The sequence below is a fragment of the Carettochelys insculpta genome, chromosome 8 (genome assembly GCF_033958435.1).
Source record: "Carettochelys insculpta isolate YL-2023 chromosome 8, ASM3395843v1, whole genome shotgun sequence".
Taxonomy (NCBI): Eukaryota; Metazoa; Chordata; order Testudines; family Carettochelyidae; genus Carettochelys; species Carettochelys insculpta.
In genome coordinates this window covers 58669397-58686724 of record NC_134144.1, presented here as the reverse complement: position 1 = coordinate 58686724, position 17328 = coordinate 58669397, and the positions used below count along the sequence as shown (strand labels likewise).

Here is a 17328-nt window from a genome sequence, read left to right as displayed (position 1 = left end):
GTGAAGGTGACCTGAATAAATTAACATCATGAAAATGTGTAGTAAGCCGGGCTGCCAAACTAAAATTAAAGCAGCATTCCGTTAGCATCTGTACTATACCAGCTTCAAGCAGAGTAAAATGAGACTTTAGTTTTCCTTGTGTTATATTTATTTCAGCAGCATTTATAATTCTGAAATTTTAATTTACTCCATTTAAGATGTCAGTTCTTCAGGCTACATCCTCCTGTTGACATTGCCTCAGGGAAAGACTGTTGTCATTCCATTCCTTTGATGTGAAAGGTTTTATCAAGAGGCTTTTAAAAGTAGGTGGAAATAATTGGCATAAAGTAATAAATAGTTCTGTGTGCAATGATCAACAAGTCTCCTTCTCAAATGGCAAGTATATTGTAGCTGTCGAATAAAATGACTAAAAGCTAGTAGAAATTACCATTTGGGTGTGAGGAGAAATCATTTGCTGCTTTTGGATGTGACATTTAATGCTGTCAGCCTAGTTTGCACTAGGAGCAACCGAAAAGGAAAGACTGACCCATTCTGGTCAAAGCCTGTGCTGAGGACTGAACAAGTCAATTTTGTATTCCCAGCCAGCACTCTTGAATCTGTTTCTATTTCACTTTTCTTTGGAGAGAACCAAAACAATTGTAGCATCGAAAATAAAATTGTGTATAGCAGCAGTCTCAGACTTATGGCCCACGGACCATCTATGGTCCAAGCAGTTCCACAGTCCATCCCACAAGCAGCTGCTGGCAGGTGAGTCCCTGTGCCCCAGAGAATGGGAGGAACCCATATCCTTCCCCAAAGCCCAGCCTCTGCTCTGCCCACACCCTGCCTCTCTCCACTCCTGTTCTGTCCTCCACCTCCTTGTACCGTTCCCCCAACTCTCCTCCTTCCAAGGGACCTGGCCTTAGGGACTCCCTGGGCATGGGGAGGATGGGGCTGGCATGGGACATCAGCAGAGGTGACCTTCTCACACTCACCACAGCAGCAGGAGCCACAGAGGAGCAGATTGATGTAGCAACCTCTGCTCCTCTCTGCCACCACCTCCCAGTCCAGTCCCATACCTCCACTTCACCATGGCAGTGATCGGGCTAGCCTGGGAGATGGCAGCAGAGCATAACAGGCTACTGCCTTGCTCTTTTTCCCTTTGGCTCCCACCACCACAGTGAATGCAAAGGGGCCCAACCTGTACTGCTGGTCCCAGCCCACCCACAGCCCCAGGGGCTAACCTGAGCATGGGGGACCTTCCCACCCATAGTATGGTTAAGGCAGCTGCCCTGAACAGTCCTATAGAGAGGATGACTTTCAAACACCTCCTTACAAGCCACAGGGACATGCCAGCAGCAGTATGGAGATAACAGCTGTAAGCTGCTCTAGCACTGCTGTGCTGCTGTTGGTGGCAGCAGAGGCTTCCAGGGTGGTGTGGGGATTTTAAATTGTCCAGGGGCAGCAAGCAGGAGGTGGAACATAAGCACCCAGAGACTCCACCGCCTCCAGGGCCTTTTCTGATAGGAATGCCCTCTGGCCCACTAGGAACATCAGAGGACTAGCCCTGGCCCCAAGACAAATTGAGTGTGGTATCTTTGAAGTACAGTTTAAAGTTGTGATTCAGGAAACCACTCACATGTATTTAAGTGCTGTCCTGAGTGTGAATACTTTCCTCAATTTGGGAATCGCAGTTGTTGCTGGATATTTATTCAGTTTGGATCTCCAGGGATGTTTAGAACATAGCAGAAGGAGTTTTCCCTTCCCTTTATGCCAAAGGAACTACCCTGTTCTATTTTCCTGTAGAAGCACAGGATATATACTGAAATATACCTGTTCATCCTTGGGTTCCTCCTTGATTACAGGTGGAGCTCTAGCAATGAAGCTCTTTGTTGGACTGTTTCAAAGTTTATAAGAGGTTTCAGGCTCTCTGTTCAGGCTCAGGCTTATTGCTACAGTTGACCAAATATCAAAACAGCATAGATATGATTAAAATGACCTCTGCCCACCAAGTTGGTTCTGGAAGTTGAGAAGGGATTTGTTTGCAATATTTACTGTACAAAATACTCAGCTGATGGGAATTCTGATTGCTCCCTGGATAGTGACCAATTTAGAGAGAGAAAACTGGGCATGGGTGTGCCCTTTTGCTTTCAGGGAGCCTGTAAGAATTATCCCCAGCTTCTCTACCATGGGCCAGTATTCTAAGGAATGTGAATCATGGTATTTGAGTCAGAAAATCTGTTTTCCCATAGTCAGATACAAATAACTGAAGAGGGGGGTGGCATTTAGAATAGAAGAATAAGCTGCCATGTGGAACCTTAAAATCAGGCCTATTTCTGAAAATGATAGTATTGTCATTTCCCATTTTCTTGCACAGCCAGTTTTATTAGATAGGTAGGTAGATAGATTAGTGTGTTAAGAAAGCATAGCAGCTAATGTAGAATGTGAGGATTAGTTGTGCTTTGATCAAATTCTTACTGAGGATTGCCCCTTTGTTTTAAGGGGAAGAAATTATTTAGCAAGAGAGCAAGAATGAGTCTTTCCCAAAAATCATAATCAGAGCACTACAACTGGAAGAAACCTCAAGAGATCATTAAGTCCAGTCGTCTGCAGTCATGGCAGTACCAAGCACATATAGACCATCCTTGACAGGTGTTTTATTTAACTTGTTATTAAAATTTTCCAATGATGGAGATTCTGCAACATAGCTTGGCAATTTATTCCAGCGCTTAACCACCCTGACAGGATGTTTTTCATAATTTTCCACCTAAACCTCCTTTGTTTAAGCTCATTGCTCCTTGTCCTATCATCAGTGATTAAAGAGAACAGTTTTCTTCCCTCCTCTTTTTAACAACCTTTAAGTTCAACGATGGACAACCAGGGCTAGTGAGTGGGCTATGTGATTGGCCACCCTTCAGCTCAGTAGGCAGCAAGTTTATCATAACCAAGATGGTAGGCTGCAAGTTTATCATAACCAAATCCCTTTTTTCAGTCGTCCCTCATAGAGCAGGTTTTCTAGACCTTCAGTCATTTCTGTTGCTCTTCTTTGGGCTTCTCCCATTTGTTCACATCATTCCTGCAGTGTGGTACCCAGAACTGGACACAATACTCCAGTTGAGGCTTAATCAGCACAAAGTAGAGTACAAGAATTACTTGTGTCTTGCTTATAACGCTCTTGTAATACATCTCAGAATGATGTTTGGTTTTTTTGAATCAGTCATGTTGACTCCTATTAGCTTGTGATCTACTGTGATCCTTAGATCCCTTTCTGGAGTACTCTTTCCTTAATGATCATTTCCTGTTTTGTATGTGTGAAACTGATTCTTCTTCTTCGAGTGGTCCCCATGGGTGCTCCACAGTAGGTGTAGGGCTCCCCCCAGCGCCGCAGCTCGGAAATTCTTCAGCAGTCTCCGTCGGGTCGCGCATGCGCCGATGCGCGTCGGCTCTTCGCGCGCTTACAGTCACGTGCATGATCTGGTCCCTGCCAGTTCCTTCTCAACCGCCAACAGCTGCAGACGGAATCCTCTCCGGCACCAACGCCCGAGATAGATAAATCCTATTTTTTCTCGTGTTAATAGTTATAATATTATATAGTTAGCAGTTATATAGTTATTATAGTTTAGTTTACCTTGTTACAGTTCGTTTTAAAAGTAAAGACTGTCTCACGGACTGCAGCGTCCGCCTCCGGGCGGGCCCGCTAGTTTTTGTCAAGCCTCCAAAGGCCAACGGTTGCTATTGTTTAATAAATAGACTGTTAAGTGTGCTGTTAGCACCTAAGCACTCACAGAGTTAAGCTTTAACAATGTCATCCCCTGGCTTTAAGAAGTGTGAATCTTGCCGGGAGGCCATGCCTGCTTCGGATGGCCATAGCAGATGTATCCGGTGCCTCGGGGAGACGCACGTTCCCCAGAAGTGCTCCCATTGTTCAAAGTTGACGAATAGGGCTAGGAAAGATAGGGAAATGAGGTTGAAAATGCTGCTATTTGACAAAGCACTTCAACCTGCCTCATCAGAGACGCCGCATACGGAGGGCTCTTCAGGATCGCACAAGAGGAAGGCTGCCTCTTTGACCTCCTCTGTGCAGAAGAAAAGAAGAGCTTCTCCTGCTTGATCCCTGCCCATTACCTCTGGGAGCGGGACGAGTGAAACGAAAGGCCCGCGCATGCTGGCTTCCTCTGCTGGTAAAGCCGCGGCGCGTGTACCCACCCAAGGGCCTACAGCTACTGAGGAGACAGCACCGAGAGCCGTGCAGGCACTGGACAGACCAGCACCGGCTACTGCGGCACCGATCGAAGCTCTCCCAGCGGCACCGGCGACAATAGCACCGGCAACGACGGCACCGGGAGCAGCGGAAACTAGCATGGCACCTGCTACGGTACCAAGCCCACCAGCACCAATAAGACCACCTGAAAGAGCGAAAGCTAAAGCAAAGACCAGGCACCGCAGCCCCTCCCCTGAGGTAATTGCGCTGCCTTTATCACCACGATCACCACCGGAGATTCGATGGGCAGCAACACCTTCAGCCTGCCACAGACGTCCATCTCCTTTTCTTCAGAGTCCATCTCATGGAGCTGCACGCTTCTCTCCATCATCCAGTAGAGACCCCTGTGAGTATTCTCACAGAGGCTCTCCCCATACGTCGGTGTCATCTCGACAGTCACGGCATTCCCTGCATCACCCTTACATCTTTGGGTCTTGGTCCAGGTCCCCATCACCGGGCCCCTGTCCCTATTGCTATGACCACCATCATTATACAGGGCATCAGCATAGGAGGTTGGCATCTCACCATGGATCTCCGTCAACTCCTCCTCAACGCCACAGTGCACAGCTTCCACCTGGGGAAACACCGCAAGTCTCCCAATCAGAGGCTGGATCGAAAGATTTTGAACCCCACCTCGAAGCTTCAAAAGGACAATCATATCAATACAGCCAGGATCCAGAGGAATTGGAGGAGAGATACCATAGTGATGCCTCCTCATCCTCGCCAGACGAGGCGGTGGTTCCTGGAGACATTTCTCCCCCAGATGACCTGAAACAATTCCAGGAGCTGTTCAAAAGGGTAGCTCAATCTCAAGACATTCAGGTGGCGGAAGTGCAGGAGAAGCACCACAAGCTCCTTAAAAATCTCAGGCCCCCGTCCTCTTCTAAAATAGCTATACCATTGGACGATGCAATCATGGAGGCAGCCACTAACATATGGCAAACTCCGGCCTCTGCTCCTCCTACCAACAAAAGGGTGGACAAAAAGTACTTCGTCCCTGCTAAAGGTATGGAATTTCTGTTTAGTCATCCACAGCCAAATTCGCTAGTGGTCGAATCGTCTCAACATAGGTCCAAATCGTCCCACTATAAATCTGGGGGACTGGACAAGGATATAAAGAAGCTGGATCTCCTGGGTAGAAAAGCCTACTCCTCATCTACCCTGTTGCTCCGCATGGCTAACTGTGCTGCTCATTTGTCGAACCACAATTTCGATAACTACTCAAAACTTACCGCCCTCATGGACTTCCTCCCGGAGGATAAAAGGCCGGTCCTTAAGGCAATTGTACAAGAAGGCTATGCGGCTTCTCGAGTGGGCGTCCAGATTGCATTGGATGTGGCGGACACAGCGGCCCGTGCCGTAGCCACTGCGGTTGTAATGCGGAGGGAGTCATGGCTTCACACCTCCAGCATTCCCAAGGAGCTACAAGTCAAAATCGCAGACCTTCCCTTTGACAAAATAAAATTGTTTGCCGAATCAACCGACTCAGTCCTACACTCAAGCAAAGACTCCAGAGCGACACTTCGGACTTTGGGAATATATACCCCACCATTCAGAAGGAAGAAGTTTTATCCTCAACAACGCCGTTATGGTTACCAACAGCAACGTACCCAATTTCAACGGGGGTATGATCAGGGACACCATCAATAACCACATTACAAGGGCCCTAGACGTCGACCTCAATAGGGCAACGCCTCCTCAGGGCAAAGTACAAGACAGCAGGTTTGACGGGTATGTCGAGGGTCGCGAAGCCAAGACCGTATCTCAGTGCCGATCTCAGTACGTGTTCCATCATCGACTCAAGCCGTTCTGCCCACAATGGAAAAGCATCACTTCAGACAAGTGGGTATTGGAGATTGTAAACACGGGATACACGATCCCCTTCCAGTCATTACCTCCACCAAATCCTCCCACCGCACCCCTTCTCAGAGACCCCTCTCGCCTACCAGAATTAAGGCGGGAGGTGGACCACCTCCTATTCATAGGGGCGGTGGAGAGAGTACCGGAGCAATTTCAAGGCAAAGGTTTCTACTCCAGGTACTTCCTGACAGGGAAGAAGACAGGAGGGTGGAGTCCCATTTTGGATCTACGGGCACTCAACCAGTATCTACACAAACAGCGCTCCAAGATGACTACGATGGCTTCAATAATCACGGCACTAGACGACGGAGATTGGTTTGCAGCCCTCGACTTACAGGATGCGTATTTTCATATCGCAATTCATCCAGCACACAGGCGTTTCCTCTAGTTTATTGTCGGCACAGATCATTTTCAGTACAGAGTCCTTCCATTCGGCCTGTCTTCAGCGCCCAGAGTGTTCACCAAGACCTTAGTAGTGGTGTCAGCATACCTACACAGACAGGGCGTTTTCAACCTCCCGTACCTGGACGATTGCCTGCTAAAGGGAACTTCCCAGGCAGAGGTATTACGGATGATACACATCACCACAAACACATTTACGTCACTGGGCCTCATCATCAACTTCTCAAAATCAAAGACCGAACCCACGCAAAATATAGAGTTTATAGGGGCTCGGATGGACTCAGTCATGTCAAGGGTATATTTACCCGATGCCCATTTTCACGCCATCGAGTCTCTCATACAAATAATAACGTACAGTCCCACTGTCTCAGTTCTGACGTGCTTACAACTACTGGGGCATATGGCGACCACCACGTTTGTGGTGCAAAACGCCAGGCTGCACATGCGAGGATTGCAGCATTGGTTGGCAACCATATACAAACCATCAATCCATACCGTTCACAAAAGGGTGTCACTTACAACAAAGGCACAAAGGTTGCTAACGTGGTGCGTAAACCCCAAGAATCTACTAACGGGTGCCCTTCCGCCAACCACAAATTACTGTGTTCATTACAACAGATGCCTCCCATACGGGATCGGGGGCACACATGGACAACAAAACCACTCAAGGGTTATGGTCCCCCGCAGAGAAGACACTGCACATAAACATATTAGAGCTCAGAGCAGTGTTCAATGCGTGCAGGCATTTTCAGAATTATCTGCACAGAAAAATGGTCGGCGTGAATATCGACAACACCACCACCATGTTTTATATAAACCGGCAGGGGGGAGCCAGGTCTCGTACACTTTGTGCGGAGGCGGTCCGACTGTGGAACTGGTGCATTGCCAACAATATAGCCATAAAGGCTTCATACTTACCGGGTGTCCACAACATCAAAGCGGACCAGCTCAGCAGACACTTTGCGCCCACACACCAGTGGCAGATCCGTTCAGACCTACTTCACCAAGTGTTCTGCAGATGGGGTTTTCCCCATATCGACTTGTTCGCCACCCGAGACAACAAGAAATGTCCCCAATACTGCTCCAGAGCGGGCATGGGACAGGGGTCTTTGGGGGACGCCTTCATGATCCCATGGAAGGGCCCTCTACTTTATGCGTTCCCTCCCACGACACTTGTACACAAGGTCTTGGAGAAGGCCAAAAGGGAGAGAGTACGCATGATACTCATCGTCCCAACCTGGGACCGGCAACAGTGGTTCCCATTGCTTCTACGCATGGCACAGCATCGGCCGTTTCCCCTACCAACAGTACAGGACATTCTCACACAGGCTCGGGGGTCAATACTGCACCCGCACCCGAAGCGACTTCGGCTACAAGCATGGTTAATCCATGGCTCAGTGCCTTAGAGACTACATGCTCAGAGGGAGTACAACAAGTCCTTGAATGTAGTCGGAGGACTTCTACCAGAAAGACTTATCAATACAAATGGTTGCATTTTTCCGATTGGTGCTCCTCCGGGCAGCTAACACCCCAGGACGCCACCATACCTACGATTCTGGACTATCTGCTACAACTCAAACAAAAGGGATTTTCTCTATCCTCTATAAAGGTTCATCTGGCGGCTATATCAGCGTTTCGGCATGAAGAGGATGGATCAACCATATTTGCCCATCCTGTTGTCTCACGTTTCCTAAAGGGGTTGGTAAATCTGTACCCCCCATCGGAAACCAATACCTCCATCATGGAGTTTAGACTTAGTTTTACACACCCTCTCGGGACTGCCCTTTGAACCATTGGCTACGATCCCCCTTCAACTACTTACCATTAAAACGACTTTCCTCCTGGCAATCACGTCAGCTCGCAGAGTGAGCGAGCTTGCGGCCATAATGTCCACACCACCCTGCACGATATTCTCAAAAGAGGCAGTGGTCTTACATTTGCACCCAGCCTTCGTCCCGAAGGTCTCTTCAGATTTTCATATTAACGAACCAATAGTGTTGCCCTCATTCTATCCTAAGCCTCACAACTCGAACGAAGAGGCACGGTTGCACTTACTTGACGTAAGAAGGGCACTGGCCTTCTACATTGATAGAACTAAACCTTTCCGGAAAACAGACAGACTCCTAGTGTCCTTTGCATCCAGGTCAAAAGGGGAAGCGCTATCTTCACAGAGGATTTCAAATCACATTGTGTCATGCATAAGAGTGTGTTACGAGCTTCGCAAGACGACTCTGCCAGTTCCGCAGAGGGCCCACTCTACTAGGGCGATGGTGGCGTCAACGGCCTTCTTCAAAGGAATCGCGCTGAGAGATATCTGCAGAGCGGCGACATGGTCTTCCTATGACACCTTCGCCAAGCACTACACCATGCACAGGATGCTTGATGAGGATACACGCGTGTCGACAGCAGTCCTTTCACGGGCAAGCTGCGCATAAATTGGGTACCCACCTCCTTTTTCGGGGGCGGGGGGGTTTACTGCTGGGTAGTCACCTACTGTGGAGCACCCACGGGGACCACTCGAAGAAGAAGGAGGAGTTACTCACCTGTGTAGTAACAATGGTTCTTCGAGATGTGTCCCTGTGGGTGCTCCACTACCCACCCGTTCCTCCCCACTTCGGAGCTCTGTTTGTGTGTTTTTCAGAGACGTCCGGAGCGGTTGATCAGGAACTGGCGGGGACCAGATCGCGCATGTGACCGTAAGCACGCGAAGAGCCGACGTGCATCGGCGCATGCACGACCCGACGGAGACTGCTGAAGAATTTCCGAGCTGCGGCGCCGGGGCGAGCCCGACACTTACTGTGGAGCACCCACGGGGACACATCTCGAAGAACCATTGTTACTACACAGGTGAGTAACTCCTCCTTCCTTCCTAAGTCAAGTACTTTGCATTTGTCTGTACTGTATTTTATCCTATTACCTCAGGCTGTTTCTTCAGTTTGTGCAAGTCACTCGAATTATAATCCTATCCTCCAAAACACTTTCAACCTGTCCCAGCTTGGTCCATCTGCAGACTTTATAAGCATATTCTTTGTGCCATTATCTAAACTGTTGATACATTATATGCCAGAGCTGAGGAATCCATGACTACCATAGGAATAGACAGATTTTTGTCAAAAGATCAAATAATGGTACTTGAGGTGCAATAGCCTTTTATCTTAATGCTAAGAAAGCTGCTGAAGTAACAAGTGCTAGGTGCTTCTGATACTAATACCTCTGAAAATAAAAGGAACTTTTATCCTTAATACAAGCGACAGGAATTGCTTTTGAATAGATTCCTTGCTATCGTAGAGTAAGACAAACAAGAATGGCAGTCAAATTATTTATTCTCTCTTGCTCCCATAAATACTTTCCCAGCAAGATAAATGTTCAGCTTTATAATTTACTGCAGGTTCTGCACCATGTTTTTGCAAATACTAACAGGATTTTCCTGATGAGTGATCTGGCTGCTCTTGTTTGTGATGGAAACAGTCATAATTCTGCATGGGCTTCAGACCTGCCCTGAATAATCGCTACAATAAAGCTGAAGAGTTACAACTCATTTTGTAAGCAAGTGGTGGCATATGTGCTGTCAAGCACCAGTGGAAGAGGACATGTTTTAGTATGAAATATTTTCCTGCCTAAGAGCTTTGGAGTATTCTAACTGGTTCCACTGTGATTATTTCACACTGGTTAAAAAGTCTGATGAGAAATCTAAACTGAACAGGAAAACTGTTTGTTCTTCCCAGATTAGTCCTATTCTGGGATCTGGACTTTGAGGATACCTGCCAACCTGTTCTGATGTGCACATCTCTCCAGTGAATTTCTAAACTTAGCCATTGACGTAAATACATATGAATTATTGCAACATCTTCCTGTGCAATCCTCAAATGTATTAGGCCAGAACATATTTTGATTTGGGAATTGTGCTGTGGAATTGTCATTTGAAGCTCATAATAAATGAAAGTACAGTACGTCTCCATTGTTCTCTCTTGCCACTTGTTATATGTTTGCAGATATGATAAATGTATCATCTCTATGCACTGTGAAAAATGGTTGGCAGAATACCTCTTTCTTTCTGCCTTTAATTTGAGAAGGCTGACTGATGAAAAAAATGAAGAACCGTGGCTAAAGATCTTCAGTCATTAATAATAATTGTGGAGCCAATTTTTTGTTATAGCAGAAGTTTCCTGTCACTTTAGAGAATTATGTTCTCAGAAATTTTATTTTATTCAAAATTTAAGTGAAGGTTTCAAAGGCATTTAAAAATCAATTTCAGTAGGTTTTAGTTATTTAGCTCATATTCATTTTAGGTCACATTATAGCAGGAAAGTACTCATTTGTTACAATATAAAATATGCTAACTCAATAACAGTTATAACGTAAGTCTAATAACAATTATAACAAAATATGTTCATATATTGTTCCAGTAAATTAAGCAACAGAATGAGGTGCTTTTCCTTCTGATTTTTTTTATTTAGAGCATCAGTTTTGCATGGTTTATTGAAGAAACAAATTAAATTGCTTAAAGTATTCATGTTTTGCTTGCTAGACGTCAGACTAGAACATCATCATCTTAGGAGTATGCAGAAGCTTGTATTTTGTCTGTCTTAGAAAATATATTTCAATTCTATAATATCAAATGTTAGGGGGGGGAATTCATACAACGTTAAACATGTCATCTTAAGAACATCAACATGTATATATAATTATGGATTTTCCTAACTCAATCCTAGATCCTGTACTGAATTTTCTGTGTAATCAATTAATTTGTTAAATTTCTCAAATTAATAATCATTTTCAAATGTTTTCCTACTGTTCAGAAAATAAAAATTGTACAGTACGTTGAGTATTAATGTTCATGTTCCTGTTTTAGAATAATTACATGAAACAAACCTTAGCTCTAGGCATATTTAATTGACAAAATTGAAAATACTTGCTCCATAGCAGAATGGAGTTAATTACTCAGTTGACAGGATATGAGGTGACTAATTAAAATTAGAGAGACAGAATGGGTGAGGTAATGTAAAAGTTTTTGTCTCACCAACACAAGTTGGTTGATTTCCTCATCCACCTTGCTTGTTTAATATCCTGGGACTACCACAGGTACAACTGCTCTCCATAAACAAATTGGATGCATTCAGTGACTCTTTGAAGCCTGTAATTCTGGCATTCTGGCAGCATCAGGGAATGGTTTATGTTTTATGCAGTATCTTTCCGATTATTTCTTTTGCCCTTTAGAAGAATTTTTGTTTTTATTCCATCTCCTGTCTTTTTTTATTCTGTTTTGTGGGAAAATGCTTCTGTAGAATTACTTCGAAAACAACAAACAATAGAAGTTTCCATCTGTTATGCAATAGGAGTTGGTGAATTGATTTGAGATGACAGTACAGATAAGGGACTAATATATACCCCATTCTCTTTCATAATGGAAAAGTTCATGAAAGAGAGAGATTTCTCTGAGAAGAGCTTCTGAAATTCCCAGTAGGTGTCTCTTTGCATGTTTAGGTATTTAAATACCTTTGAAATCTAGCTCATCTTTAGTCCTTCATTTCTACATCTCTGAAATGGATAATGTGCGTGGTTCTTTAGGAACGTCTAGGAGGGGCTGTGAAGACTTTTGTTTATGTTATTATTTTAAGAAATTGTGCTGAGTAAGAACTGGGTGTCTTTTTCAATTAAATCAAGTAAAATTTTGAGGAAATCCTGTTTTTCTTACTCGCCTTTTTTCTTTGCCACTTAGTGTATTCATGATGTCATTTAATTGTAGTGAACACTAAGGCTGGGTCTACCCTTGCCTCCAACTTCGAAGGGGTGTGGTAATCAGGGCCATGGGAGATTAGTAATGAAGTGTTGCAGTGAATTCGCAGCACTTCATTAGACTAATTTTTCCTCACAGCAACTTCGAAGCGTCAGACTTCAAAGTGCCAGCATGTGTGTAGCCGCAGGCACTTCAAAGTCAAAATTTTGAGGAGTAGTGGGACTTTGAAGTCGCGCAGGCACTTCAAAATGCCCTCAGCTACACGTATGCTGGCACTTAGAAGTTTGATGCTTCAAAGTTGCCACGTGGGAAAATTAGCCTAATGAACTGCCGTGTATTCACTGCATCACTTCATTAGTAATCTCCTGTGATCCTGTTTACCATGCCCCCCTCAAAGTTGGGGCAAGTGTAGACAAGTCCTATGTGACTTTTTTTATAATATTCAAGATCAGCTTATTAATGTTTCTGCATTAGGCATATTATGTTGTCAATAATACATATGCTTTATAGTCTTGTATATTTTATCTTGATAACACTGAAGTATAACTCATGAGTTTTGATTAGGCAGACACAGTGTGTTAAAATATGCCACTATAAGTAAACCTCAACTACATTAAGTAATGACCTTTACATTTTGTATTTCTATAACTTGAAAAGAAAAGGCTACATCAAGTGGATCTCTGTTATCCCAACAAAAAGCCCCCAAATGTTGTGAACAGTTTCACTAGTAAAATTAATTTCTAAATAGTAGTATCCTTTTATTTCCAGGAAGCTTTTTTCATTTACTATGGGTGACATATCTGATCTTAAGTCCTACCTTATTTTAATTGTATATTTTCTACTTTATAACCATGAGGAATTGGGGGGGAGTGGCTAAGTTATTGATATAATTTTCAAGTCTTCATTTTTCAGACAGTATAACTTGCTCATGTTAACTAGTGATGAAAGTCTGGACTGAAAATTCAAGCTCTTGGTTTCTATTGCCAGCTTTTCCAGTGATTTATTGCATGACCTTGGGCAAGTCACTTAACATCTCCTTGCTGGGTTTGCTCCCAGTAGAAAGATAATACTCAAAGTGCTTTCCTCAGTGAGGCATAAGGCTTAACTGTTTGCTAAGCACTTACTCTTGGAAGGTACTATTCTAAAAAAATAAAGATCCTTTGCAAATGAAAAACATACTGTGAAAATAATATGTAAGTCACAGTAGTATAGCAGGGCACTGCAAGCTATATTTTGTTGCTATTCTAAGCTAGTTGGCTTATCCCTGTGGTATTTTGAAGTACATAATTCACCCGAAGCTGTTATTTCCAGGTGCAAAATATATTACTTGAAGGTTAATAATATTACACAGAGACCCTTAAGCTATCATTACAAATATATATAAAAATAAATGATACTACTGCATCTTCCTATAGCCAACTCTTGTTTTCTTTATCTCATTGTTGGGAATAGTATCTCACATATATTGAAGGTTGGCTTTGTTTTTATGGTTTGTCATTTATAGTCCAGCACCCTTGGGACCTGACTGGTGCCAAATGAGAGAATTTGCCAGACTACCAGAGGTCAATATTGTCTAGCAGTATTCCCAATACTTCCACTGCTTACTGGGCTATTATAAGACATGGAGGCATAAACTACAGCTAAATAGAAGCACAGAATACTGAGAACCAGAACTGGTGGCTGTAAACAAACTTCATGGGACAACTGGAAGCTTGGTCACACCCATGATAAGTGATTGCCTAGCTAAATAAAATCATGCCTGATTAAGATGTTGCCAGACAAGAGAGTGCCAGATTAGATAGGTTCAACCTGTAGCATGCAGATATTTTTTTCTGCACAATCTAACTTCTAGTGGGAGATGGGACACTAAAGCTTAGTTCTGTAGGGTTTAGGGTGATATTGGATGGGAAATTAGACATGAGTTTTCATTCAGTGGAGGGAAAAGTCAAAATAATTTGAGGCTACATGCTGAGACATGTTGCATTATATTGCTGCCTCAGAAGGGAGCATAGCCCTTGGAATAGGACTTGAAGTGAGACAAAGCTACTGAGCTCTTCCATTCATGTGCTGTTGTGATGGTCAGAAAGTCACTTCCAGTTTATGGCTTTCTTTCCTTTTCAACTCTTTGTCTGTATTTCTCTCTTTAGATTGAAAGCTGTTCCATTAGAGATGTTTCTTACTGTACGGTTAGTACCTGTCACACTGGAGTTCCAGTTTCAACTGGCATGCTCTTGTAATACAAGCGATAGAAAGAATAGTGAGATGGTGTAATTGCTCCTAGCGTGTAATGTTCAGTATTGGACCCCTCCTTGTCAGAAATGTATTGAGGAAATTAAAGTTCAGAAAAGAACAAGAAGTTATTGGAAGGCAGAATGGATTTACCTGGTTGAAAAATGCAACAGTTATCAACTACGTACTGCTTAAAAGGAATGTATATTTACAATTATTTGAAGGAAGTAAAAAACAGCAAGTAGAATTATTTAGGACAGAACAAAAGATGAGAAAATATAATAGGCATGGAGACAAAACACCCTGCAAGAGCCCTTTCCAGGTCAAAGCTGAATTGGTGTGAATCAGGCACCTTTCATAGTGAATGAAAACATAATTAAGTCCCAAAACAGATTACATATATATGGATCTGTGGTCTTGTAAATAGACACTGGAAAACTATGTAAGAGCCAAGCATCATTATTTTTTTATTATTCTTATTCTTACTAATATTACTCTGGAAAATTGACTTTCCAGAGCTCTGTTAAAGTATGACTGCATATTAAGAATGTAAGGCCTGTTTTGTTTCTTTCATTCACAATAATACACTGTTTGAAACCTTTCTATCAAATCAGTTTACTCATTATACTGTCTGTCTTCCCTGTCCCTCATCTGTATGAAAAATATTTGAATTGTTGGAAGTATGGGTAGTACTTACCTGTACTACTCATTGAACTAGCTGACCAGGTACCCTTTGAATTACGGTGACTATCTTGCAGATTTTACAGTATTTACTGTAGCTTTTAAGCTATGTAGAGACTAATCAGTGGCTGTCAAAGTTGGACAGTTCCTTCATCACTGTCCTTTCCCATCCTCCAGATTATGAAAACATTTTTCAAAAGTTGATTTGCACAAGGACACTCTGGAACTCAGATTTAGTTATCAGACAAAATTTGGTTTTCTTAATGTATTCTGTTAGCATAAGTAGCCACTGCGTTTTTCCTAAAATGAGTAATGGGCACAACTGGTGGATCAGAGAAATTTAGCAATGAGACAGACTGTGAAATGGCAAGCTGTCCACTTTCCTGACAGGGTTTCCAAACCACAGAGTAAGCTAAAGGTAAAGACCACTTTTATTTTCAAGCTTTAGCTTGGATACATTGAATACTTAATGCATGTTTTGGTTTTGGGAAGCAGTGAATAATAAAATTTCACTGGTCTAGGTTTGGTGTCTTATTGTCCTAGACTTCCACTCAATAGGATTTTCCTAGTCTGTTTTTCCTTTGAGTAAAAGTCAGTGTGACCATTGGCCAGCTCTCTCCTACAGCCGTAAGAACAATGGTGTGGAGGGGTTGCATATGAAAAATCAGGTAGTTTAAGAATGCAAGCCTAGAAATTGTCCTGCCACCAAAAAGACAAAACATTTGTTGTGCAGTGTGGAGGTTTATACCCAAACCCTGAGTGTGTATTTATCATCTGTACTCACGAACTTACTGCTCGGTGTGACTAGAGTCTTTAGTCAGTGGAGTTTAGATTTTTTTTAAATTGGAACATTTGCAGTCTTTGCATCTCTTTAAAACTCATGAAACAGTAACATATGGAATTGAAAATTAAAATAGCTTTTGTTTGCAGAGTAGGGCAGTTGACTGTTAGGATACTTGATTTAAAAATAGCCATAAAAATACATTACTTTTCTGTATATAATGTCTCCTTTAAACCTCCTTTAAGCTTCAGCAGGGGATTGTAAATATTGGTGGAGATGTTATGGGACCATTTAGGTGCCTATAATTCCATGTATACGTGTTCGTAAGAATGAGGATGAGTCAAGGCCTGAGTTCCTGACAGAAATACCACAACAACTGTTCCAACCAGTTTGCAGGAAACTTTTATTTCTAAGTCCAACTGTGTAGTTGTTGCAAACAGGGTGACCACTTGCATAAGTTGTCCAATGAATGTGCAGTAAGTGTGTCTCACCACTAGTGTGAGTTACAAAATTGGGTTTAATATGTGTAGAAATGTTTTCAGCATAACTTCTGTCTTGCCAAGGTTTGTTGCCTTAGTTTCTGTGGTTTGAGGACCTGATTTTGCCCTATTGAAATGAATAGCAATTTTTGTATTGATTTCCGTGAAACGGGTTCAGGCCATCTATATTGTAGCTTGGCACAAAACTTTTAGAAATTAAGACTTTAAAATGCTAATCATGTAATACACTATCCACTCTTATATCAAAGATGTAGTTATGGAAGATGGAAATCACTGATCTTTTATTTATGGTTGGGGATATTATTTCAGCAGCTAACCAGTTCCACCTGGGACAGCATCACTTCTTGAAATTTGCTTGTGATCACTAAAATGAATTTTATTTCATATTGTAGGATAAGAAAGCTTATTTGGATATCATTCATACCTACATGGAAGTCCATGGAACTGTCCACGGAACTAGTGCTGTCCATATGCCAAGCTACGTGAAAAACCATGGCATCCTTAGTGGGCGGGATTTGCAGTTTCTGCTGAGAGAAACAAAAGTAAGTTTTTATTTCCAAAAGGGAAGAATGCTAAAACTGCTAAAAATTTAATGTACTGTATGCAGAAAATACACCTACACAGTGCTTGTCTTTAAAAATAAATAAATAAATAAATAAAAGGTCATAATTTACCCATAGCTGCTACAGAGGTTACTGTTGTTTTCCCCTGTACATTGAATAGTAGGTCTCTGTGGTAATCTGCACAGAATGATTGGAAGGATTTTATTTTGCAATCTTGTCTGTAGTGACAATGCACCACAACAGATCATTAACTGTTGTGGGGAGTGGAAAGGTCCATACATTTCATGTTGCAAATTTAAAATCACGAAACGTCTCCTACACAAATCCATGGATTG

The 17328-nt window shown here is 42.9% G+C and overlaps 1 protein-coding gene across 1 annotated transcript in view; it reads left to right on the top strand.

Moving 5' to 3' along the window:
- MGAT5 (alpha-1,6-mannosylglycoprotein 6-beta-N-acetylglucosaminyltransferase) overlaps positions 1-17328 on the top strand; it is a 231160-nt gene that overhangs the window by 177388 nt on the left and 36444 nt on the right. Inside the window, exon 12 of the mRNA XM_075001551.1 lies at positions 16823-16972. Coding sequence (XP_074857652.1) covers positions 16823-16972 — 150 coding nt within the window. The remainder of the gene's footprint in view (positions 1-16822; positions 16973-17328) is intronic.